This window comes from Bacillus rossius, chromosome 5, assembly GCF_032445375.1.
Source record: "Bacillus rossius redtenbacheri isolate Brsri chromosome 5, Brsri_v3, whole genome shotgun sequence".
In the NCBI taxonomy this organism is placed as follows: Eukaryota; Metazoa; Arthropoda; class Insecta; order Phasmatodea; family Bacillidae; genus Bacillus; species Bacillus rossius.
In genome coordinates, this window is record NC_086333.1 from 64,888,728 (window position 1) to 64,915,829 (window position 27,102).

Consider the following 27,102-nt stretch of genomic DNA (forward strand, 5'->3'; position numbering starts at 1 on the left):
TACCAGGAGCGGCTGCCATCTACCATGATTGAAGGTTCCTTTCGAAACAGTTGCCAAGAGATAGTTTGTAATACTACAAGAAATATACTGTAGCTTTATAACACACGGGTATGGTTAATTTAGGCACCTGTGAAATACCCTTTTTTAGATAGCAATTTAAAATAAATTTAACCCATCAGCCCTTCTTATGTTTTCCTAAATTTTTGATGAATGCGCTTGTGACTTTTTACCGAAACAAATAGGACTGTTTCGACACTTGGCCACATTTTTATACAATTTAATGAAAATTAATAGTTTTCTATCCTAGTAATTAACAACTAATGCGTTGATACGTAAAATTCAGTGGGAGGAAAGCTAAGTATAATTAGTTAAATGAAAGAATTATTTAAATTTTACAAATGTATATACTTAAATTTTTAATTGACTCAAAACACATAAAACATCCTTAATAAAAAAAAGCAAAAAAATGTAATCACAACAGTGAATATTGCAATATTAATCCAAATTCTGCTAGAAGTATTGCACACAAAAATAATACAGAAAAAAATTACTATTAGGTTACATTTCATGATCTAATGCATAGGGGCATATATTTTTCTCTCAAAATATTTTTAGAATAGCCGAGAATTAAAACACTGTAGTATTGTCTATGTTTTGGTCAATTTGCTTTCAGATTCAAGTATCCTTTCAGCACATCTATCACAATTATTCAGTGCAGAGGAAAACTCGTCCTGAATGGCCCGGTGAAACAAGGCAATGGCTTCTCATGCAGATGGCTGCCAATTACAAAGAAGAACAGTTGGTGCAGGTGTACCATATTGCAATCTCATGGGCGTTCAGATTTTTTCGTGAAGAAATACCTACCCCTACTTATGAGGCAAAAAGACCATGTGTTTTAATAAATAAGACCACGAATTGTTAAAATACTATTTCACAGTCATATATTTTTAAGTTTATATTAATTTCAAGGGGTGCATAATATATGAAAACACATAAATTACAAAAATCAGTGCTAATTATAGGACTAAGGGCGGTATTTCAAGATGTTCTGGTAAGGTAGTGAATAAGCACTGCCTTGTCGGGACACAACCGTAACCTTACTCGCGGGCTGTATTCCAGAAAGTGTACAAACCGAATTCCAGCAAGGAAACAAATCTGCAACCTTTTTAATAAACCGCACCCTATGTGAGGCTAGAAGCTGGTTTCGACGCATTCTAGCGAATGTTTCACAACCATCAATACTATTGCTACGGCCAAAATACTAGAGATAGCAGCACCATTACACAAAAATAGAACTAACTTTCTAATTTTCTCAAGTCCTGTTTTAAGTTGCGGTTAATTCTTATGACCATTAAAGTGTACAAAATGTATTCTAGGATAGTTTCGCTATCATAAAGTATCATTTGACACACCAACACACTTAGTATGTCCCCAGATGATCACAAAAATAACTATATACGAGTTAATGTCGCCAGATGCGGGTCCGTCATCTGGACAAAATCAATAAAAAATGTGAACTTTGCACATGTGCAGAATTTGGGCAAGCAATCAGCAACGGATAGGACATCAAAATCCATTCCCTACAAATTAGGGGCCGTTCTATTGTGCACTATAAATGCGTTTAGTGTACAGGTGTGGCATATTCAACAAACACCTAAACCCTAATTTTTGGTTTTGGAATACCAGCCTAAATAAAACAGACTGTAGGTACTTATCTTAGAACTAACTTGTCCGTTTACTCCGTAATACAACGCGCTATACAACTGGATGTGTTCCCTATGAATTCTGGAAATAGTGCGCTATATGTACACGGATATTTGAACTTAACCGCCCTGGCTAGTGTGAAGGTATCACAGAGTTACCAATGTCTGGGATTTCCCAGTTCCCGCAGTAGTTACTCTGGTTACTCTACTTACTCTGGATCATTGAACACCTTGTCAGCTTCGCTCATCTTGATGCATTGGGCACCTTCGAGCCGCCAGTACTTCTTGCACGAATGCATCCTCTCCTCGATATCATCCACTATGTAGAGTATCTTCGCTCTCGGGTTGAAGGACAGGTTCCGTAGATGGAGTGTTCCTGAAACAATCACATGTAGCTGAAATATGCAAAGTACTACCGTTTTAATAAAAACAATCCCTTTTCGGTTCTACCAAAAGCCATTTTAAACTTGTGCCACCTCGTGCAGTAAGTGTTTCTTGTGTCAAAAAAAAACGTTTTCAGTCAAAAGTTTAAAATTATAATAAGGTTTAAAAGAACTTCAAACGGATTTGATACTGTTTCTACTAAGTGAGTTATGGAATTTTTTGGCCTTCAACCCTTATTTATTTTTTTCCTTTGATCTAATGGTGTAAATTATCACAAAACCTTTCAAACAAAATATTTTTGGTACTACAGTTATAAGGTATCATTAAATAGAAAACAATTAAATTTCCTTTCGATTTCTACTTCCTTTGGTTCGATCTTGTTTATTAACGAATTCGATCAAGGTTTCCCATATCTATATTGTTACGAGACAGCCAGAGATGAAGCCTGGTGCACCAGCCTGGGGGAAGTCCTAGTAGATGATAGCCCTCTCCCCCCCCCCCCCAAAAAAAAAACATACACGTAACTATAAGCGAGCGCTACACAGGTAACACCCGTATCTCCCCTTCACCTTTCAACCCTATAACTACAAGAAATCCCTATTAGTGGCCTTCCCAAAGATTCCGAGCGTCTCTCTGTTTCGTCTGAAGGGTTTTGCGGGTTCCCATCGCGCGATGTGGCGTTACTCGGATGCCATTGTTCTCGCAGCTTCTAGCGTTAAGCCGAGGGCCTTTGATCATGCGACTCTTTGGAGGCTACGAGACATGTCCACAAGTAATGCTGGCAGGTATATAAGACGACGCCGAACTGCGGAGGAGAGGAGACAGAGACTGGTGCTGACACGGGTGGATATTCGGAGAAATATATAAGTGAAGTGGGTGAAAGTGACTCGACGAGCGATAGAAGGTGACGAGCAACGGTGTTCTTGTGCGAAGATCAATGAATCGGGGACGGTGTCGTGGTGTGGACGAGTGAGTAGTTGGAAGCAGTGTGTAGTATGAACTAACCGTAGAGAGAGCCGCTGTCGGGTCGAGCTCTAGTGGGAAAAGTTAATAGTGTACTTATTAAAGTATGATCAATTTATGGATAATCATTTTTACTAATTTAAGAATTTTGTGACAAACGCCATTGCTGATTACACTGTATTCCATAAGAAACCTGAAAAGTGGACCAAAAAATTATGAATATGCAATCAAACAAAAAAACCAAAATCAGCCAATGTCAAAAAAATGCCACACAGAAAATACAGTGGCAAATTTTTTTCACAATACAAAGTGTTATTCTACTTAATGTTAGTGTAGTTTTACTATCACATTTCGGGTGTAAAACCATCAGAAGAGTCATTGATTTTCATTCTTAACTCAATTTGTTTTATTAATATTTAATTCGAAGAATATTACCAACATTATGTGTAAATTACACGATTCAGTGGGAAAATTTCACAAGGAATCTTGCCTAACATGCACACTGTAATACAAATGAGTGAATTTACAACTTATAATAGTGTTTAAATATGCACTGCCTATGTAAAATTACAAAAACTATGTTGCTGTATTATTATCGCATAACACTGTTGTATTTTACTTCATGTTAATGTACTTTTAAAATGACATTGTGCGTGTGAAAATATCAGAATAATCGTTAATTTAATCAGAAAGTATGTATTTTACACCAATATTGAGTTTTTAGAATATTAACCTACTAACATGCCATAGTGGTAACTTTAAACAAGGAATGTGTAAACGTTCACAAACTGTGTGTATTTTTTTCCAAATTACACATGAAAAAATATAAAAATACACTAACACTGAATGAGTGATTTTACCCTTTTTCCACACCATGGGAGTAACTTATTCAAAAATTACGATAGTTGCCGCATTTAATAATCCCTAAAACTCAAACGCATTGTCAACTCAAAATTTAATATATGTAATATATTTACATGTAGTTTCATTTATACTCCCTTTGGCTAGATTTGCACATTTACAAATTTACTTTCCCATAACCCTGTATAAACAACAATTTGGTGCAAGTAAACTAAAAATTATTTCTCATGTCCACTACGGATATTTATGTCACCTGATATTTTGTGTTGATAACAAAAAAATTGCTAATTCCTAAGAGTGGACTTATTATTATGGTCATGAAAAATTTGTGTTATTCTTTGGAGACCGGCTAGAATTAATAACATTATGAAGGATAATACAATTACCAAATTTATAAGAGTAGGTGGAGTAGGTGGAGTAGGTGAGTACTGGGACCCACAAAGGACATGCAAATTAGGTAATTTATCAGAATCACCCCTCCCCCAGAGGGGTTAAGCCCATTAATAATTATTTATTGAATTTGTTGTGTTGATTTATTGGTGTAAGTAGCAGGTGTACTATTCCCTCATTGAATCTATATGCAATACTGAAATCAACAAGCAGTGCTCATTGTCTCAGCTGAATTCTCGTATTTCCGAATTTCATGCTAAATTTGGTCAAATGCACTCACTTCTATTGGAGAAAAAAAAATCTATAGTTTTGAGGCTGCTGTGAATTGTATAGTTGTAGCTAAAGTTAAAATTATGCTACAGGGAAATTCTAATGACACTTTGCAACAATTAGGATCTAGTAATGCTCATTTAATACGACTGTCTCAATTAGCTCGCTCCATTGATGGTGTAAAAATCATTCTTGACAGGTTAATTTTTGTCAGCTTGAAACCTACTAAAGCTATTGTTGGAAAACCCGCACCTCCGAAACAAAGCTTAGGTAGAGGGGGGAGACAACAATACAACAAAAGATTGTGTGTCCCAGTACCCACCCGCTCCCCCTACTTATAAGAACCAATCATATGCAAGATGGAATGTGGAAGGAGCAATGAAAAATTACACACTTGATTGGTTGTGTAAACTTGTGGATAGTCTAGCCTAACACAATAATGAGACATTTGCAGGTCACTACTTATAAGTAACAACAAGATTTGTTGTCACTAAATAAATTAATTTGGTCGAGGAAACAAAATTTATTTTGCTGCCACCATAAATAATTTTTGGTGGAACCTAGACAATATTCTTTTGTAGCAGCACAAAAAATCCCCCCCCCCCTCCCCAAATCACTTGACGATAGCTTGACGAAAATTGCATTCATAAACACAGTTATTGTTTGTCAGAAATAAGTAACAGATGTGCATCGATCTACGACCAACTCACCTGCTCGGCCCAACCCAAAAAGGGCTACGTTCACGGGCTTCTGCAGGCCTCTCGAATCCGTTTTCAGGAACAGGTCTTTGTTGTATCTGCAACAAGACAAGCACACGCGTGCCTTCAGTATCATTAAAACCATGGAAAACTGTTTACTGCGCGTTACATGAAATCACTAACCACGCAGTTCGGTTACTGATTTTATGCTCAGTTTTCTCAGCTCAGTCCAGCTCAGCTCACATCAGTCGCCTTGGCGGTTCCAATGAGCTGCCTGCGCATTTCTGATCATGGGGGAGAAACTCTTAGTTGCCGAGACTGAGGCAAGTAGTTCTGGGCTCACCCGCTTTCATAATATACTAACACAGCTACATTGATTGTGAGAAAAAAATTGCATCAGCTATTATCAGGCAAACAAACGAGTGAAAATTAACCCATCTTATTTTGGTAGCCACATATTGTGTGGTGTGGAATCTCCTATTCACTTATATAGAACATGCTTTTTTTTATATTACAAAACAGTTTTTTGTGTGTTTGTTTTTCTTTGTTGTTTCTTTTTCACATTTTTACATCCTTTCTCCTAAGCAATTGCTAGTCCAATAGTTAAAATTTCATTATAAAGTAGCACTTTAGATTTGAATCTCCCGCCCCAGTTTTTTTTTGCTAGTAGTTTTGGGACCACATTACAGATAGCGTCACATGTCGCGCAAAACATGGTCTCATTTTCCACTGTAAATGTGGGTTTAAGTTTGAGAATTGAGGCGGTAGCTGCAATAAGGGCCTACATTAAAAAATTGTGTTTTGAGATATCGTCTGTCAAAGTTTTCATACATGTAGTGGAAAGCTGTAGTGAAGATTAAAACTATTCAACCCTATGTGTTTGATTAGTTAAAACTTTTACTATGGAGATCTGACATTTGAAATCCAGACAGTCAATTACTCTGATCTAGAACAAATAAAGAAGAGAACCATGTCAAAGGCCCTTTTGTTAGAGAACAAGAAAAAGACCAATTTTCAGTTCTCTGCATTAAAGGCTTTCATTTTTACATCGGTTATTTGATGCAATAAAACTTCAGAAACTTGAAATATCATGATAAGTAGGCCTATGAATAGAACAAAAATAATTTTAGAAACCAATACAATATTTGTCTATAAGGCAAAAATAAAAAACGAAAAAATCAATAAAAATCATTGCAACATTCTTATTCATTAGCCAAATCAAGTTCTTCATTTACATCTCCGTTCAAACTATCTGTTTCATTGCTATCATCTTGTAATACCGCATCTGCTAGAAACTTTTCATAAAAAACTTTACTGTCCTCCTTCAAATAAATGAATAAGTCTCGCAAATCCTTCACTTTAGCTGCTTTCAGTGGAACTCTTTTGGATGTTGTCAGCTGGATTTCTTCAGGGTGTGTCTTCATAAATCTGTACGGTGTACATACAAGATTTCCGTATGCTGGATATGCCACCATGGTTCCATCCCTTTTGTATTTTAGTTTAGAAAATTTTTGTAGCGTAAATTTGTTTCTTAATGATTGTGGGCTCTTAAGAAAATGAGATCTTAAAGCGTCTTCCCAGTCGAGAATATCGATATTGATTTTGAGTTCAAATGGTGATGGTTCATTGCGGCATTCAACTATTTTGGAATAATACACATCAGGCACCTCTATTACTTCTTTTTTCTTCAATGATGACTTCAACACACCAAAGTTCCGGTCGCACTGACCAAAAGAATGACCTCTTACTGGGTAGACATGAGTGATGTCAACACCAAAAGTTCTGGCAGCCCAAGAAGAGAACATCATCATTGTTTTATTCTTGTTCTGACCGCCTGTTGCATCAGAAAGAAAAATAATCTCTTTCAAGTTGGTCATTTCATTGGCTTTCTTGCTGATGCAGTAAAAAATGAAAGATGCAACCGAGTTTGGACCCTTTTTTGCTGTTGATTCCAACATAGTATAGAAAAAAGAGGAATTGTCGTTGTGTACATGGGCATTAAATACATACAGCCACAAAAGTCTTTTATAGAATTGCTTTGTTACTGTTAACTTGGGTAGTGGAAGATTCTGAGAGTAATCAAACTCAATTACCAAGCATGAAGAATCTGTTGATTTAGCCTTTTCAATGTACTCTTTTTTCAGCTCATAGAATCTCTCAGCCTTTTTTCGGTGAGCTTCATAAGGTCTTCGACATTCATCATTTGGGTTATTCTCTAATTTCACTGCACACTCTTCACAAAAGTCACAAGTGAAGAGTAGCCAGATGTTCTCTGCAAGAAGGGCCTTTGACATTGAACTATTAAAACAGCTGTAAAATCTTCCAAAGAGGTTGGAAATGAACAGAACTTTGTGAGTATACTAAAAACAACATGGAGATTCAGAAAATGCGTTCTCCGAAAAAAGGGCCTTCAGTCACAAAGGCCCTTATTGCAGCTAGTGCCTCAATTAAGAATAGTAGTGTACTTTAACGTATGACTATGTATATGTACTTGTGAAATTGTTTATGATTGTCTTGTAGGAATTATGACGGGTCGTGTGCGAATCATATGTTGACTTAAGACAACAACGATGGTTTTATTGTATTATTTTCCTTAGGAATTAAGGGAAGCGCATTGCTTTAAGTTACGTTAGGAAGAAAAAAAGCCAATCAGAGCACAGTAGAATGTGTTCTTGGCGCGAAATAATTTTTCGTTCAGAAAGCAGGTTATTATGTAGTACGAAAGGAGTAGGAAAAACGGCATTACTTGCAGCATGTTAATAAATGATAAAATGCTTAGACGAACATTGCACAAAAAATTTAAAAAAAGGTCGGATTGTTTTTTTTTTTTTTAATTTGAGATTGATAATTCTGATGTGTCCCTGGTTAATTTTTGCTATTGCACGAGTACGTAAATATTTATTTATGATTCCTAAATATATATTCTAACTGTAAAGCCATTTTATGGTGGCTTTCAACAGATGAAAATAATAAAATTAAATGAACTAGTATTTATATATTAAAGTTAAATATCCTCGGTTTCTGATTTGTGTACAGATTATAGGTCACGATCTGAAATTTTGAAGTATTTAGGAACAATCTTAGCCATGTGTGTGATATTTCAAGTAGGTGCAAAACCAATTCCACCATGGATAAAAATGTTAATTTTAACAAGTTATTAATCGGCAAAGATAACAAACCGAAATGCACTTTAAAATGCAGAAGGTACCTACGAATACAAAAATTTAACTTGAATAACGTAGCTGCTTTCTCAGCCGTTTTTAATGGCTGGAATTAACGACGACTGATTTAATTATAAACAGGATATTACTTAACCATGTGCTCGTCGGCGTACAGGTTTAAGTTTATTGTTCTTAAGTCTTTTAATCGTAAACCCAACTTAAAGAGTCCCACTTCTATATCTCCCTCTTTGTTCTATGTTTCTGATGCTCTTTGAACTAATAGCCATAGTATGTCGTCACTGTAAATATTATATGAAACTATTTTTTAAACCTACAGCGTGAATATACATATATAAGTCTATATAAGTCACGCAGGTTAGCAAATCTAGCTGTATAAAAGCCAATGCTAAAATGCTTCTTAATAGTTGTGAAAGGCACTAATTTGGAAGAATAGTAAACATTAAAATATCATTATTAAATGATTATTGTTATTCAATAAAAACTAGAGAAAGGCGCAGTTCGGGTCCGCTCAGTAAATTTTTCGTAAAAACATCGGGATAAAATCATTAAGTGTTTCGTATAAATATGTAATACGAATATCAATCTTTTTTTTTACTATGGTTACATGATCCGTAGGCGTGAAGGGGGAGGGAGGGGGGGCAAATGGGGCAAAAAATACCACTACTTTCGTGCTAAGGGCAATAACCATGCTTTTTGTATATCCATAAATCCGGGGCATGGTAGAAAATTTGCCCTAAGTCGACTTCACGGAGTTGAAGGCGGGGGGGGGGGGGGGGGGGGGGGAAAAAGATCATAATCACAAGATTTCGAAAATTTCAAAATTATATTATTTTTCTATTTGGAGTGTTTCCGAGACATTCTAGGTCCTCCCCCCCCCCCCCTCCGCCATCCCTCAGGGAAGAGATCATTTACCCCAGATTTTTTTAAGTCGGGACAATTAAAGTACGTTAATTTTGACATGCTTCCAGGGCCTTAGGGCACCATCGGACCTCCTTGGGAGGTGGGGGTTCAGAAATTTTCGGGACTTTGAGAATTGATTTTGTAGAGCCTTTCGAGGAATTTATAAAAAATTTAATTCAATATGAGAAAAAAGTAAAAAAATAAAATTTTATTTTAAAACACTTTAAAACACGCTTCAATTGTTGTGTGAACTAAACACTAAAAAAAACTTTAAATTTAAGTGATTTGTTCAACAGCGTCAGAATTAACTACAACTTCGTGTAACAAAAAAAAAGCCAAAAAATAAGAACCAAGACATAAACAAAACAATTAATTTTAATGAAAAAAGCGTGGTGTGCTTGATATCAGTTATCTAAAATTTTCTAAAACTAATGTATATTCGTTAGGATAGAGTCATTATGAAAATGAAAGACGAGAGAACCCCACGCTTTTGTTTCATTAAAATTGTTTTGTTTATTACTTAATTCTTAATTTAAGATTATTAAAAATTTTCTTTAAACGAAGTTGTAGTTAATTGTCGCTGTTAAACAAATTACTTAAATTTAATTTTTTTTTTTTTACTTTTTAGTTCATACATACAATTAAATCGTGTTTTTTTTTTTTTTTTTTAATATAATTTCATTTCATTTCCTTTTAGACGCCTCCGTAGCTCTCGCATTCGCTCGACACTGGACTTCTTAGGCTTTTTTTGGATTCCTTTCGACGCGAACTTTTCTCCGACTTGCGTTTTCTATAATTCCGAGCATATTTGTGAGTCATGTGAGACGACATCTTAAATTATTTTTTAACTTTAAATTTAATGACTTTTTTATTTATAGTCCTGCTAACATTTTTACTGTCTTACTTTGGGTCCTAGAAGTGTTCCGCAAGTTCTCCTCCATGACACCCGGGTCAATGAACTCGCTTAACGCCAAAGACTATATAAGAGAAGACCGGTAAGTCAATGCTTTATCCATGTACCCAGATTAAAACGTGCGACTTTACTGCCATCTACTGGATGTCCAAACAATCTCTGAAACGCCTTTCCACACTACACCAGTTTATAACTTTACACAGAGCTAATACGTGACAGTCACGCGCATGCGTCTACACGGCACGATGACGTCACAGGCAAAACAAATACTGCTCGACAAACACGTACAGACATGATCCATACTTTGTGGGGTGAACCATTGTTGACTCATTATTAGTCTCGTAGTTATTAGCGATTCGAATCTGACGGTATTTTGTCACATGAGAAAGTTCGACCGACTATAACTGTAACGACAGAATGTACGTTTTCACTTGAAGATGATAACGTATCAGCAAAGAATATGCGTTAAACCTCAACATTACCTAACCTTTTAAAATCACTTGTTTGTTAAACAAAATTCTCGCAGAAAATTTTGTTGCAATTTAACATTAAACTATAATGATTATCCTAGTAAATTTTTTATTAATAATTTTTGTTTTATTTTATATATTTTTTTAATGTTGCAATAATTTTGCTTGAAACACAAGACGTTTCTGAAAAGCAATAGTAGCTAACATTCTAATTAAGAAAATTGTTGCTCCGTGAAAGTGACGGCTTGCTTTTACTACAATTATGTCAAACTAAAATTTTGTTTGTCAAACTATTACTTAGCAGGGGCTCCTGTAAAAAACATTTGTTGTAGCAAATTAAGTGACTTTATAGAGTAATGCTAATCGAGAAATTTGACTGCAAACTGTTAAAAAGTAACCTAACGAATCACACTGGAGTAATTTTAACACATTTGCTTTAAACTTCACTGTAGAGTGGGAAATGATGGCGATACTGTTGCCGAAAACGTGACAAGACCCTAAGAGGGCAGAAAAATATTTGCGTTTTAGAATCGCAAAACCACGCTTAGAAACGCTAAATGTATCTACCAATTTTAGTGAGGTCCAGCATCAAGGTTATCGTACTTGGTTCTCGAAGTTTTTTTCCCCTCTCTCGTATGTTAGGTAACATTTCCTAACAGTTTACCCACATGGCCAAGGTGCGAAATCAGTTAGTTACATAAGCCACGAAAAGTTGTTTACCAAAAATTTAGTTGTTTTTACATTGAACTTTTATTTTTTTTTATTTGTACAATGTTTTTCATGTAGTTCATCGATAATCTATGCTTATTTGGTTTTATTTGATGCAGTCCGGCATGCTAGATACAGCAATCAGAACGTTTGCCAGGTACTTACAATTAATTTTCCGTGGTACAGAACTTTGGCCACCACGTGACAGTACGCGTCAGCGAATCAATTGGTCACCTTGCCAATACAAGCTCGGGTGCGCTGTGGTTTTTCTGCCTCCGTGGATTTACTCTGGGCAAATATTGTAATAGGATAATATGGGAAACAGACAAAAAAAATGCGAGACATGTTGTTCAGCGAACCTGGCGGCGTGGACTGAACCTACGCTTTGGAAACGGCGGTAAAAGGCATTGAAGTGTGTTTGGTGCTATAAGATGATGGTTCTATTTGCGAATAAATAAACACATTATTATGTGAACAGTAATTCAGAATGGCCGGAAATATTTGTGCGGTGTTTGGCTGCAAAAATTACAACATTACTAACTGCTCAAAGTCTTTTATCAGATTTCCAGCGGACGCAACGCAGTAAGTGTTTCGCGTTTCGCGTATTCACAATTTTAACCCCTTTGTTTTATATTTTTGTCTCTTATTATAAAGTAATTATTTATTATAATTCCTTACCATTCTTGTAACATGATTTGTTTACAGCAGTTTCTTTCGGTTTAATTAAGGAATTTTATTTAAAATGCAGTCACATTTTCAGGTGAGAAATTAATTTAATGCATACAATTTACTTCCGTTACTAAAACTAGTTGTTCTTGTTTCCTTAAAAATAAAACAGCTGGAAAACCAATTAGATACTACATACTACTTGTTCAGTTATTTTGATAGATTATATTTTGCACATAATTACATATCTATCTTTGACACATACCTTTAAATAAAGCCTGAGAAGAGTTCTGTATGAATAATAGCATTAAATTTGTTTGAATTTCTAGTTTTGGTAAAAACAGCACTTAATTGTGTAAACATGTTGCCTTTAATATGCACGTAAAATTGAATTACGCGGGGCTTTCTTCAGTCCACGCCGCTAGAATGCGCTGCAGTCTGGTGTCTCGCGCTTCGCCAATGCTAATTGGCCGGAGTTTCCCATATTATCCTATTACAATATTTGCTCTGGGTTCAATTGTAAAACATAAGCGAGTGCATGACAGGACATGCACAAGACATTAGCCTACGACCTGTGCGAAATCGATTCACAATTGAATTATTATGTGTTAATTTCAGTCTGTGAAATTTCGTTGTGGAAATAACCTACGCTGGTTGAGTCTGTAAATAAATATTTTAAGTATGATTTGCCTGCGACAGCTGTCCAGCAGCCTATAAATAATATTTTTCAACTAAAATCTTATAAGGTTATGATAGGGAAAGAAAACATGTCAGTAAACAACTTTTAAGAAATCTAAATAATATTTTTTTTTTTTTTAGTATTTTCATGTCATTATCTAAATAATTATGATTTCAATTTTAAAGAAAGAATTACCTGTGCATGTTTAAATCCTGATAATTCCCTACCGCCATATAATAGATAAATATAAACAGTTTCCAACTCCCGCCATAATGGCACCCAACTTTGCTCTCATTAGCTGTTGCGCCATGCTTCCGTTACAGAAATGAAGTTTATTCATATGCGCATGGCATCTCCCATGCACAAGACAGGACAGTCCTGTGTGTTGTAAATAAGTAGGATCGCAAATATGGCAGTCGATTCTTAGGCACACAACCTTGATAATATTAATGTTATTTTTTTTCAACTGTGATTCCAGCCTAACTTGTAGTTGCCAAGATGCCAACCTACGCACTAAGTAAACAAAACACATATAATTCTGATATTTAAGTAGTATTTATATTAAGATTTTTTTGCTGGCAACGCTAACAAGCAAATTTTTTTGTAGCCAAATATCTGGGAACATTTTACAGTAAAATTCCGTCCAACTAATAAAACAAATATTGTCACGGGATGTTGGGGGGAACTATGCAAAATCATTCTGCGATTGAAGGTAAATTATATCTAAGGTCAGAGAATGATACAAATAGTATTTATTTTATGCTCTCTTGAAAGTTCACGAATATTTCGCCATTGTATTTAATGGGTGAAGTTGTACACATATACTATGTAATTACTCACTTTACTTTGCCTGGCATTTTGGGTGAAGCAGGTTAGGAAAAAAATGTGATCTAAAAGGTAATCAACTGACTATATAATGATAATTAGGTAATGAAGTATAGGCATATCAATGCTAATTAGTTAATAAATATACTCTTATGAGACGTTCTTTGAATGGTATTTTTTAAATGGGGAATGTTTAAAACCGGTTGTCATTTAAAAACCACAAGAATGGACACCGAAAAGGAATTCACAAACACACGGGCAACGAGCCAGTATCAGCTGATGTCAAATGTTACATTCCATAGCACAACATGGGTCGGATCCAGTCAAAACTAGTTTAAATCTGGATAGTGTGCGTTGCGTAACGCAGCGTAGCGACCAATCAAGCACACTTGAACCCAGGTCCGGATCCAAGGACACGGGTTGTTCGAGACGCGCGGCTACGTGCTCTGCCTTCGCGACCAGGACAACGCGACGGTCACTGTGCTGATGCTGCATTTGGAACTGCCGGCACATTTTGCACTCGCAGCGTTCCTGTGATTCAATGCCCGTTCTGCAATGCCACGGAAACGGAGACGAATCACGTAAACGGAGACGGATCTGATTGCAACATTTTACCATCGCGTCTGCTACATCCAAAGTGCACGGAAACTTAAATTTCGACGAAGTTTGCTGACTTATCTTAAGAAATAGCGACATTGTCCTGACGAATTATACTGATGCTAGTTGATATTAACCAGCACATTAAAAAAATGCTAATGACAATTTAATTATTATTTTTCCCATTTTTGTCCATATTTAATTAAAAAACATTACAAACAAAATAAAATTTTACGCGGGGCTCTGGAGTCGCCCCTGTACAAAGAACAAAAATACGCTACTTCATTCTTAAAGATAAAAAGCGAAAAAAAAAAAAAAAATTGGTACATTTATTTTCTAAAGAATTTTAACTCTCCATTTAAATGGGAAGTAATCCATAACAATAAAAATCCCCCCCCCCCTCCAAGTCAATTGCCCCTCCAAAGATTCGAAGCTGTGTCGCATGGATTGGACTGCGCGGACATTTTTAAATACACCCAGAACACATCAGCACCAAACTGGAATTGGCCAACCCAGTTATTCGCTAATGCTGAACAGGAGCTGTACACATTTTTCAATTTTTAAATTCGCGGAGAGCTCTGGTTACAAATACATCCTTGCATCTTCGTAAATTTTCGGATAATCAATTTACATTGATTTGAACAAGATCTCTTGAGAATCTTCTTGCAGTGCAAACAAAATATTTATAAATATGTTAAATCTGCACAAAACACTCCCAAGAGCCTCGCCTAAGTGTTGTGCAGATCTTCAGAAACAAACCACCTTGCAATGATAATTATTTTTTCCAAAAGTTTTTTTTAACGTCATAGAGAGTATGTACAATTATATTTTCTACAGTTTTCTGTAAAAATGAAAATGTGTTTCGTAAGTAATTGGAAGCAAAGGTTTAAATTACGGTGTAGTGAAAAAGTTAAGAAAGAATGTACGGCGAAATTTATTTATTAAGTTAGTGCAAAATAATGTTTATTTGAGATGAGGTTATAATTTATTTTACTTCGTGTGACTTAATGTGACTTCTTATCCTGTCCGCGCCAAAGTAACTCGTGCGTTTGGATGAACCAATTAAAATTCAAAAATTGGCCCCACTAAAAAATAATATAAGTCAGGAAATCATTATTCTACAACAAACGTATATAAAGTTCGCCACCACATACTGGAATCTGCAACTAGAAACTTGTTAACATGAGAACACACGAATTTGCTCGTTATCGAGGTTAGATGTAACACTTCTCTGACGAGTACTGAAAGACTCGCTCATATGTTTGTTTGTTTTTTTTGATCAGGTGGGGAGAACGTGGATGATGGACGTTTATGTACCTGTGGGTTTCCTTGCGGGTTACTTGGGGCACTTCCCCCTCCCACAACAACACACACATATTAATTCTGTCAATGCTGCTTTAGCATCTCATCGCTCTTCGTCGTCTACATAAAGACCCTGATGTCGAGACGAGACGAGACATTAAGCACAGATCATTCCATTCAATCCAACAGCAGACCGATGGTACGTTAGATAGGCTTCACCCAATTCCTTAAAATTCATTTTTATAGTAGAGCGGCAGTTCTTTAAGGCCCTACACAAAGAAATCCTTCCGAGTTCGATAAAGTATTCTGAACAAATTGCTGTTGACTAGAACTCTCGTTTCGTAACAGTACCTAGATACATTTGAAGGAGTGAAATGGTCTTCATACTAAAGTAAAAAACCATATTGATTACAAAAACTTCCCACGATGAAAACTAATGATAAGTTTGCATTTTGGGGTTTAATAAACAATGGCATAAGTCATATTTGATTATATAAAAATAGAACTTTGAGCGTTGAACAAAAAAATATTTCAAACACGCGGTTTGATGTGTTTACGTGAATTTAAAGTAGAAAACCAGTTAAGTTGAGAAGTGATAAGATAACATTTACTGTTGTAAGCATGCTCACAGAAAAATAAATCCCTCGAGTACCACATATAACATTCTTACGCATTATCGATCTGATGTTTTCCACTGAGCAGGTAGGCTATATCTTATCAGTTATATAACACTTCAACAATGCATGGCCTCTAAACACTAGTGTGTTGTAAAATAACCATTGTTCTTCTTGTATAATTTTTTTAAGTCCAAGCCTGCACTGTAAGAAATTACAGTAAATAGTAACTGTAAGAACATTGTAAAGAATTTACCTCAAATAAACAAAAAGACCTTGGTAGTTCCAAATAACCGAATCTTCGTATAAAAAAGTATGCATATTCCAACTTCCCTGTTCTGTGTCGTAAACACAGGGTGAAAAACTGGAAGCAATACTTAATGAGGCCCGCCTACTTAAGGGTGTATCTGTGTTAGTGAGGCGGGATGATAAGTGCGACGCACGCTGGTACTTCTAGCACGGTATCGCCTCTGATCTGGCGCGCAGTCTTCTTTCCGTGCATAGGATAACTATGAGATTTGAGTGATAACCATAACATTATTTGGCAGAGAAATGAAGGTAAAGGTGAAAAGCAAGTCCCTTGAGGGCTTTCAATAATCTTTACTGGGAATTGCATGCCTGAAAATAATTCTGAAAACACTCGTTTTATCCTATTTCACTCTTCTAAAACTAACGTTTAAAAAGGCAATAACGAAAATATAACTAATTGTCTACTCTCAGCGTAATATAAAATGCTTTTCGTAAACAGACTTCATTTGAATATCTGGAGAATTTTATAAATCGCTTGTGGTTTTTTTCCCCTGAAGCCCTGCACCTAGTGTGCGCGCGCAGATTTAACATGTTTTTTAATATTTTGTCTGCACTTCAAGAAGATTCTAACGAGATCGCGTTCATATCAGTGTAAATTGATCATCTGTAAATTTACGAAGATGCAAGGATGTTTTCGTAACCAGAGTTTTCCACGAATTTAAATTGGACAATTTGGACAGCTCCATTTAGCGTACGCGGATGACTAGGTTGGTCCATTACAGTCCGGAGCTGAAGGGTTTTGGGTATATTTAGAAATGTCCGCGCAGTTCAAACCATGTTCAATTCCACTCGACTTACCTCGAGGTAGACAGACAGGCCTAAGCTCTCTAGATCAACCCCCATTCAATCTTCCCTCCCTCCTGGGATATACGCCCATGCAATATAGGACATATAAGAACCTCACAGATTATTTTTTAAGTATTGTTTTAAATTACTGTTTTAATCACGAGCCTACTCGCAGAGCAGCCTCGGTGCACGAGGTTGAATTGCCAGCTGTGTTACACAAAATGTTGAAAGAATAAAAAACTCCAAAAGCTTTTTCGATAAAAATTGACTAGCGCAACCAACTTTATATATATAATATGTATATATTCTATACCTCGGAGGCATAAAACTACGTCCTCTTTTGAACAAAATGCACTTTTTACAATAAACTTGGCCACCGTTTGATGTTCTTTATAGTAGCATACAACACTAAAATCTACGATATTACGAAAATTCACTTATTTTGGTTAGAAAATAGTCGAGTGAATAAGTCAGGTGGTAATTTAAAAGTCTTAAGACTGCTCTCTTGAAAAATATGGTTTATGTGACTTGACTTACATCCACCTCGTCTGTGCGTCAGAAGTATGAAGTACGAGTTCACCAAGCAACTGGCTGACGAGAGGAAGGACGGAAGGATCGAATTTTCCAGACCATCTTGAGTTGGCTGCAGGTAAAGGGACTGACGGACGGATGAGACCGGCCTAATGAAGGATGTTGCGGGGTCAATTAAGGCCGGTTTACACACACCAATGACGCGACTGTGCCGTGGCCGGTCCGTAACTTCACCGAGCGTGATCTCATACGGATGCCTGCTCACAATGGACAGTGTTCCATGCGTCGTCTGGCAACTGCGTCCTTGAGCACCCACGAGGGAATGTCGCCCTTAAGTGGTCCGTCGGCGACGGCGACAGCATCGCCTGCAGCGGGACGGGCACAAAACACTTCAAATAGCCCAAAGAATATTTTCAACCTCGCCGGCCACGGCAGTCACGCATCACTGGTGCGTGTAAGATCGTCCTTATTCCATATTTGGGGGTTTGCAGCCGTTTCGGGTCGCTCTGACCCGCACCGCGACTTCTGACTTCGTGTCTTGGCTCCAAGTTGCGTGTGATTTCCTGCTTAACCGTCGCGACTTGCCTTCGTCCTCTGCTTACTAAACGCCTCTAACCTTGCAAGACGTGGCGGATAATTAGAGACCTGAAAATATTCGCGGATTCATTGGCCTCTAGTATAGCTTCCATGATCCTTTGCATTTCTCAAGCAAACACGCGTGTTCATTGGGTGCTAACTTGTGAGGCGTTTCCACTGGGTGGCTTATGATATGACGCTTCTTTGGTCAATAGTCTACCATTGGCCCAGAGAGCTCCAGTTAAACTGCGAGCCAATAGTAGAACCAGCAGAATTGCTCACATGTTTGAAGTTAAGCCTATCACGAAATGAATCCGCGAATTTTTCCGGTCTCTACGGATAAACTAGGTTCCATTGGAAGAAACCGCATGAGCCTTACATGCACACTATTAGAAATTTTCACCTACAATTATTTACGAAGAACGCTGGTTACAGATTACCCAGGGATCATCGTGAATTTACGGTCACTCAGTTCACTTACTTTGAACATGAATCCAAAAGAAATTTCTTGGTATATTTCAGCAAAACAATTTAAAAACTGGTTAAGTCTACAGCAAGAACACTCTTCTTTTGCCCACTCGTGTATTTACCTTTGTTTAGAACGAAAAATACAACTGGAAAGTCAAAATGCGGGGTAATTTCTACGAAGATTTAGTTATTTGAAGTTAAGAAGTATTTGTTTATTTGAGTTAACTTATTCATTGAAAAATCCGTAAATTTACCGTAATTTCTAACAGTGTAACATAAAGTTTAGTTTGGTGCCAAATTACAGGACCAACCAACCTATGTGATTATTATTTTAATTAAAATATGTGACACGTAACATGTCATAAATTCTGGCAGTTCTCTAAAGAAGTACCTATCAGTGTTACAACGATGTTTGTTTATGAAAATTGACAACCGTGTTAAGTGATTTACAAACACTGTTGACAGAAAAAAAAATTAAGTAGCACCAGAATTCGTACATACTACTTTTAAAAACTATCAATTACTAAACAAGTTACATGACACAGACTATATATACTGTTATTCGATAAAAGCGCTTAGGGTGACAAGGCAGGCGTAAAATATATTTCAAACAAATATCCCGCGCACTCTCGAAACTTGAGTACACACAATTTTGGAGCCAGTCAAAAAATATTGTAAACCTTATCTAAAACATTTGTCAGAAACAATTTTTTCATGACCAATCATTTCTGCAATGGAGAGAAAAATAGTGGTTAGAGCTTAAAAATGTACAAATGAATGGCCCCGTCTGCCTGGGCACACACATGGGGTGCAGAACTTCAGAAGGAAAAAAAACACCTTCTGAAAACTGCTCAAGATATCAGAGTGCTGTCTGTTTACGAAAAGCATTTAATAATACGCTCAGGGTGGGTAAGTAGTTCTGTTTCCGGATTTCGTTTCTAAACTGTATTTTTAGAAGTGTGAAAATGGCCAAAAACGCGGGTTTTCAGTATAATTTTTTAAGCATGATACATCCGGAACAGATTCTCGAAAGCACTCATGGGACTTGCAGTACACCTTTATCTTTATTTCCCCTGCCATATGATGTTATGTTTACCTTTAATATCTCATTGTTTCCCTGCGCACGACGATAAAACTGCACGCCAGTCCATGACCTTGCGCTTAGAGGCGATACCGCGCTAGAAGCACCAGCGAGCGTCGAACTTAGCCTAACACAAGTACACCTCTGACTCGGCGGGCCCCTGAAGTAGGCACAGTGTTAGATCAAAGGGTGTATGCAAGGGGAGGGGGTGAGCAGAAATTAAATTAATATATGTATAATTCCCACCAACAAAATAAATAGAAATATTGAAAGCAAACAGCAGGCAAAGTGGCCCTATTCCCCCTCTCCCCAAATGAAATTCTACGTACACTGCTGACTAGTTCCGTTTGAACCTACTGTTAACCATCTAATGATATGGCTAACCCTTACTACGAGGAATTACCAAAATAAGGTCGCAGAAGAAGAAAAATTAATTACTCACTTAACACACATACTATCAAACCCTTTTAAATACCTATGTTATAAACCTCTGGACACAACTATAATCTTTGGTCTGAATTTTTTTTTGTGTGTAATAACAGTTCATTTTTGCGCAAGGGGAAAATAATTTTCTTTAATGCTTAGCTTACGAGAGTAAATAGGTAAGTTATTTTAATTGGCGTTTCAACTAGCGGCACAGGCCATAATCGACATACCTGAGACTGCCCAAATGTCAAGCTCATTAACATATATAATTATATTTACATTAAGTTTCCATAATGTTCTAGAATGTACTAGAAGTTCCCACAATGTTCCACGAGAGTAGTTCTTCATTGCATTATTCATAAATCAGTCAAAATATGGTTTTCCTTAAATCCTTAAAATATAGTTTTTAAATCAGGTTATCGGTTTAACCAAATTTTTATCCATCAATGAGTGATTTCCTAAAAATTTTGCATGTTATGACGACGGCTACATCCAACCTCTTAATTCAAAACTGTATATACCACTCATTTTCACGCCCTTATTTCATACTAGGATTAAAATATTAATTGGTTTGTGAAGATTCTCAAATTCAATTAAATGCATATACAATAAACACTTATTGACTCGATAAAACTATTTACAAATAATAAACGATAGTTATGTTATGAACTTTGTGAAACTTCGTCACAGCCGGTAGGTAAGTCGAGACGATGACACATCAGGGCGTAACGAATAGTGCAACTCTCTGGATTGGAGCGCTCGATGTAGGGAAAGCGCCCATTGATCGCACGGAGTAACGTAAACGGAAGAGCTTTAACATGTCTTTGCAAGACTGGGCTGAAGTTCGCTCTATCCTGCGGCTCTATCCGGCCGCCCGGAACTGAGAGCTTGGAACAACAACAGCCTAAGTCATTCCACACAAATACGGCAATTACCATCCAAGTTTTAATTGTTTTCCAAGAGAATGAGCAGTCATAACGTTGAAGCAGTTACAAGATAACATAAATACATCTGTTTACTATAAATAAAAATTAAATTTACTGTGTAAACCAACGTACAGGTTGTCCCAAGTACTCTGAAAGCCACCAAAGTGTTGTTTTATATTGCGTATTTCACAAATGAAGGTGACCCAAAATCCTCCAAGATATATACAGACCAAAATAATATATAGGGGTGTTCCTACAGGTGTCCTTAATAAATAAAAAATAAATTTGGAAGGATTTACAACGTATCCGTTGCACAAGACCCTCTTAGGGTGTCCAAAGTGTTGTTTTTAAGGTATTTAACAGAAAACTTTATTTTTTTTCGAAACTTTGGCCTACACGTAACACCACGGCAGGTACATAGGACCTTTCCTCTATGATCCTTCTAACAAAAACATATTAATTTCCAGAGGTAAGCCCCGTACGAGACTCTCCAGGGCCTCCTAGGGCCTCCAAAGTGTGGTTTTTAACGAAATTATCACAAACATTAATTTTTTACATAACTTTATGCCGCTGGAAGTGATACAAATGGTATATAGGGGTGTTCCTACAGGTGTCCTTAATAAATAAAAAATAAATTTGGAAGGATTTACAACGTATCCGTTGCACAAGACCCTCTTAGGGTGTCCAAAGTGTTGTTTTTAAGGTATTTAACAGAAAACTTTATTTTTTTTCGAAACTTTGGTCTACACGTAACGCCACGGCAGGTACATAGGACCTTTCCTCTATGATCCTTCTAACAAAAACATATTAATTTCCAGAGGTAAGCCCCGTACGAGACTCTCCAGGGCCTCCTAGGGCCTCCAAAGTGTGGTTTTTAACGAAATTATCACAAACATTAATTTTTTACATAACTTTATGCCGCTGGAAGTGACAGACTTGGCATATAGGGGTGTTCCTACAGGTGTCCTTAATAAATAAAAAATAAATTTGGAAGGATTTACAACGTATCCGTTGCACAAGACCCTCTTAGGGTGTCCAAAGTGTTGTTTTTAAGGTATTTAACAGAAAACTTTATTTTTTTTCGAAACTTTGGCCTACACGTAACACCACGGCAGGTACATAGGACCTTTCCTCTATGATCCTTCTAACAAAAACATATTAATTTCCAGAGGTAAGCCCCGTACGAGACTCTCCAGGGCCTCCTAGGGCCTCCAAAGTGTGGTTTTTAACGAAATTATCACAAACATTAATTTTTTACATAACTTTATGCCGCTGGAAGTGATACAAATGGTATATAGGGGTGTTCCTACAGGTGTCCTTAATAAATAAAAAATAAATTTGGAAGGATTTACAACGTATCCGTTGCACAAGACCCTCTTAGGGTGTCCAAAGTGTTGTTTTTAAGGTATTTAACAGAAAACTTTATTTTTTTTCGAAACTTTGGCCTACACGTAACGCCACGGCAGGTACATAGGACCTTTCCTCTATGATCCTTCTAACAAAAACATATTAATTTCCAGAGGTAAGCCCCGTACGAGACTCTCCAGGGCCTCCTAGGGCCTCCAAAGTGTGGTTTTTAACGAAATTTTCACAAACATTAATTTTTTACATAACTTTATGCCGCTGGAAGTGACAGACGTGGCATATAGGGGTGTTCCTACAGGTGTCCTTAATAAATAAAAAATAAATTTGGAAGGATTTACAACGTATCCGTTGCACAAGACCCTCTTAGGGTGTCCAAAGTGTTGTTTTTAAGGTATTTAACAGAAAACTTTATTTTTTTTCGAAACTTTGGCCTACCTTAAAAACAACACTTTGGACACCCTAAGAGGGTCTTGTGCAACGGATACGTTGTAAATCCTTCCAAATTTATTTTTTATTTATTAAGGACACATGTAGGAACACCCCTATATGCCACGTCTGTCACTTCCAGCGGCATAAAGTTATGTAAAAAATTAATGTTTGTGATAATTTCGTTAAAAACCACACTTTGGAGGCCCTAGGAGGCCCTGGAGAGTCTCGTACGGGGCTTACCTCTGGAAATTAATATGTTTTTGTTAGAAGGATCATAGAGGAAAGGTCCTATGTACCTGCCGTGGTGTTACGTGTAGGCCAAAGTTTCGAAAAAAAATAAAGTTTTCTGTTAAATACCTTAAAAACAACACTTTGGACACCCTAAGAGGGTCTTGTGCAACGGATACGTTGTAAATCCTTCCAAATTTATTTTTTATTTATTAAGGACACCTGTAGGAACACCCCTATATGCCACGTCTGTCACTTCCAGCGGCATAAAGTTATGTAAAAAATTAATGTTTGTGATAATTTCGTTAAAAACCACACTTTGGAGGCCCTAGGAGGCCCTGGAGAGTCTCGTACGGGGCTTACCTCTGGAAATTAATATGTTTTTGTTAGAAGGATCATAGAGGAAAGGTCCTATGTACCTGCCGTGGCGTTACGTGTAGGCCAAAGTTTCGAAAAAAAATAAAGTTTTCTGTTAAATACCTTAAAAACAACACTTTGGACACCCTAAGAGGGTCTTGTGCAACGGATACGTTGTAAATCCTTCCAAATTTATTTTTTATTTATTAAGGACACCTGTAGGAACACCCCTATATGCCACGTCTGTCACTTCCAGCGGCATAAAGTTATGTAAAAAATTAATGTTTGTGATAATTTCGTTAAAAACCACACTTTGGAGGCCCTAGGAGGCCCTGGAGAGTCTCGTACGGGGCTTACCTCTGGAAATTAATATGTTTTTGTTAGAAGGATCATAGAGGAAAGGTCCTATGTACCTGCCGTGGTGTTACGTGTAGGCCAAAGTTTCGAAAAAAAATAAAGTTTTCTGTTAAATACCTTAAAAACAACACTTTGGACACCCTAAGAGGGTCTTGTGCAACGGATACGTTGTAAATCCTTCCAAATTTATTTTTTATTTATTAAGGACACCTGTAGGAACACCCCTATATGCCACGTCTGTCACTTCCAGCGGCATAAAGTTATGTAAAAAATTAATGTTTGTGATAATTTCGTTAAAAACCACACTTTGGAGGCCCTAGGAGGCCCTGGAGAGTCTCGTACGGGGCTTACCTCTGGAAATTAATATGTTTTTGTTAGAAGGATCATAGAGGAAAGGTCCTATGTACCTGCCGTGGTGTTACGTGTAGGCCAAAGTTTCGAAAAAAAATAAAGTTTTCTGTTAAATACCTTAAAAACAACACTTTGGACACCCTAAGAGGGTCTTGTGCAACGGATACGTTGTAAATCCTTCCAAATTTATTTTTTATTTATTAAGGACACCTGTAGGAACACCCCTATATGCCACGTCTGTCACTTCCAGCGGCATAAAGTTATGTAAAAAATTAATGTTTGTGATAATTTCGTTAAAAACCACACTTTGGAGGCCCTAGGAGGCCCTGGAGAGTCTCGTACGGGGCTTACCTCTGGAAATTAATATGTTTTTGTTAGAAGGATCATAGAGGAAAGGTCCTATGTACCTGCCGTGGCGTTACGTGTAGGCCAAAGTTTCGAAAAAAAATAAAGTTTTCTGTTAAATACCTTAAAAACAACACTTTGGACACCCTAAGAGGGTCTTGTGCAACGGATACGTTGTAAATCCTTCCAAATTTATTTTTTATTTATTAAGGACACCTGTAGGAACACCCCTATATATTATTTTGGTCTGTATATATCTTGGAGGATTTTGGGTCACCTTCATTTGTGAAATACGCAATATAAAACAACACTTTGGTGGCTTTCAGAGTACTTGGGACAACCTGTACGTTGGTTTACACAGTAAATTTAATTTTTATTTATAGTAAACAGATGTATTTATGTTATCTTGTAACTGCTTCAACGTTATGACTGCTCATTCTCTTGGAAAACAATTAAAACTTGGATGGTAATTGCCGTATTTGCGTGGAATGACTTAGGCTGTTGTTGTTCCAAGCTCTCAGTTCCGGGCGGCCGGATAGAGCCGCAGGATAGAGCGAACTTCAGCCCAGTTTTGCAAGACAACTTTAAGACTAGCCACGTTTGTCACGATTGTGAATATCGTCCAGTGTCAACTTCATTGTTCAGTTTCAATCATTCAAATAAGTGATTTAATATTTTGTTTTACTATTCATTTGGATTATTGACGTGTGAAGTTTCACTTTCGAAGCCCGTTCTACAATGACACCGAAACGGAGAAGGATATCACGGAACGGAATATCTACAATTTTACGCATGCGGCAATTCCTATCTCTTCCTTTTACGTTACGTTACTCCGCGTGACCAATACACACACGAGTATTTGGCCGAGGTGGTAGACATGTTTGTTTACGTTTTAAATGCGTTAAAAAATTGTTTCATCTAAGTTTTCTATTATTACTTTGTAGTTTATTTTTTTTATTATATCTATAAATCCCGACCCGTGTTATGTTTTCGTAGGTATCTTGAAACTTTTTTTTTAATAGATTGATTATTCGGAACCGCAAAATTTAACCTCATTGAGACTTATGTATACTGTAAAAGCAATGTAGGCGTGATGGTGATCTGCTTCCTTTTTTTTTTTTTTTTTTTTTTTTTTTTTACGTTTCCCGCGTTGTGGCTGCCTCAAGGCAAATTTTTTTTTTTATACAAGCAAAAACACGAAATCATGTAAAGCATAATAATTTCAAAGAGCGGCGAGACTTACTCTTCGAACACGTAGTCGCTGCTATGCGGCTGCGGGGGCGGCAGCTTGTACGGGGACGGGTCCTTGAACTTGAGGGTCGCCATGGCAGCTGCTTGTTGCTTGTTGCTTGTTGCTAGTTGCTAGTTGCTAGTTGCTAGTTGCTTCGGCGACGGCGGGGCGGCAGACACACGAGCTCCCGTGCAGTGTGCAAGGCTGCGACGCGACAACACTGGCGCTCGCTCGCCGGAGACCACGACCTTGGCAGCAGGCAGTTGGCAGCACTGCCGGTCTGCCGCGCGTGCGTAAATATATACTTCTGAGACTTCCCCCTCCCCCTTTCCTTTCGCTTGGTGTCCAAAGGTAACTAACTACCTATCGCCGGCGCGCATGGCGATAGGAGAGTATGTTGATGCGTCGTTTGCCACGAGGAAAGCAAGGGGAAGGCTGGGTTCACAAGTAAACTATTTAGGGGCAAGGGCGTAGCCAGGGGGGGGGAGGTTAGGGGTTCAAACCAACCCCACCCCCCCCCCTTAGCACCAAATCTTTAATTAATTTCTTATTCATCACTCAAACAAATTTCATATTAAAATTAATAAAATTTTTACCATTACAATATTTAAATTTAAGTACCGAAAACTGCTAAAATAGTACTATTTTACACCTTTAAATCCAAATTTTCCCGGGGGAGGACCCCCCCGCTTTAATACGGGGGAGGGGGGGGAGGGGCATGCTTCTTAACACCCCCCATACACAAATCCTGGCTACGCCACTGGTTATGGGCCCACCCAACAAATAGCGTCACATGTCGTGCGAAAAATGGTTTCAGTTTCCACTGTAAGAGTCGTACTTCTATGTGGTCATCTTGACGGCTGCTCACGGTCAACTCACTGTCTGCAGCTTGCACTGTCATAAGTCTCCCTCCGGACAGGGCAATGACACGAATGGCTGCTTCAGATGTACAGCTGCTGAGTGGAACTGGGATACTAGCCTGGCGGGGCGGAGGCGACCTACAGGGTTCATTCCGTATTTGAAATGTTCTTCGCACCGACGCAGCTAAAATTTCATTATTAAAAGTAAAGCTGAACGTATATAACTACAACAAATAACAAAGTAAAATACTGACTGAAATTTAGAATGTAACATTTTGTTAAATCCGTAAACGGAAAATAAGCTCTCACCTCTAAGTTTGTAGCAACACATTGCAATACTCAAAATGAAAA

The 27,102-nt window shown here is 37.3% G+C and overlaps 1 protein-coding gene across 1 annotated transcript in view; it reads right to left on the reverse strand.

The window, feature by feature from the left end:
- Positions 1-26,163, reverse strand: part of LOC134531907 (inositol 2-dehydrogenase-like) — a 41,190-nt gene extending 15,027 nt beyond the window's left edge. Inside the window, exons 1-3 of the mRNA XM_063367939.1 lie at positions 25,904-26,163; positions 5,282-5,367; positions 1,917-2,079 (exon numbers count right to left, since the gene is read on the reverse strand). Of these exons, the coding sequence (XP_063224009.1) occupies positions 1,917-2,079; positions 5,282-5,367; positions 25,904-25,986 (332 nt within the window). The 5' untranslated portion in view covers positions 25,987-26,163. The remainder of the gene's footprint in view (positions 1-1,916; positions 2,080-5,281; positions 5,368-25,903) is intronic.
- Between the last annotated feature and the right edge of the window lie 939 nt (positions 26,164-27,102).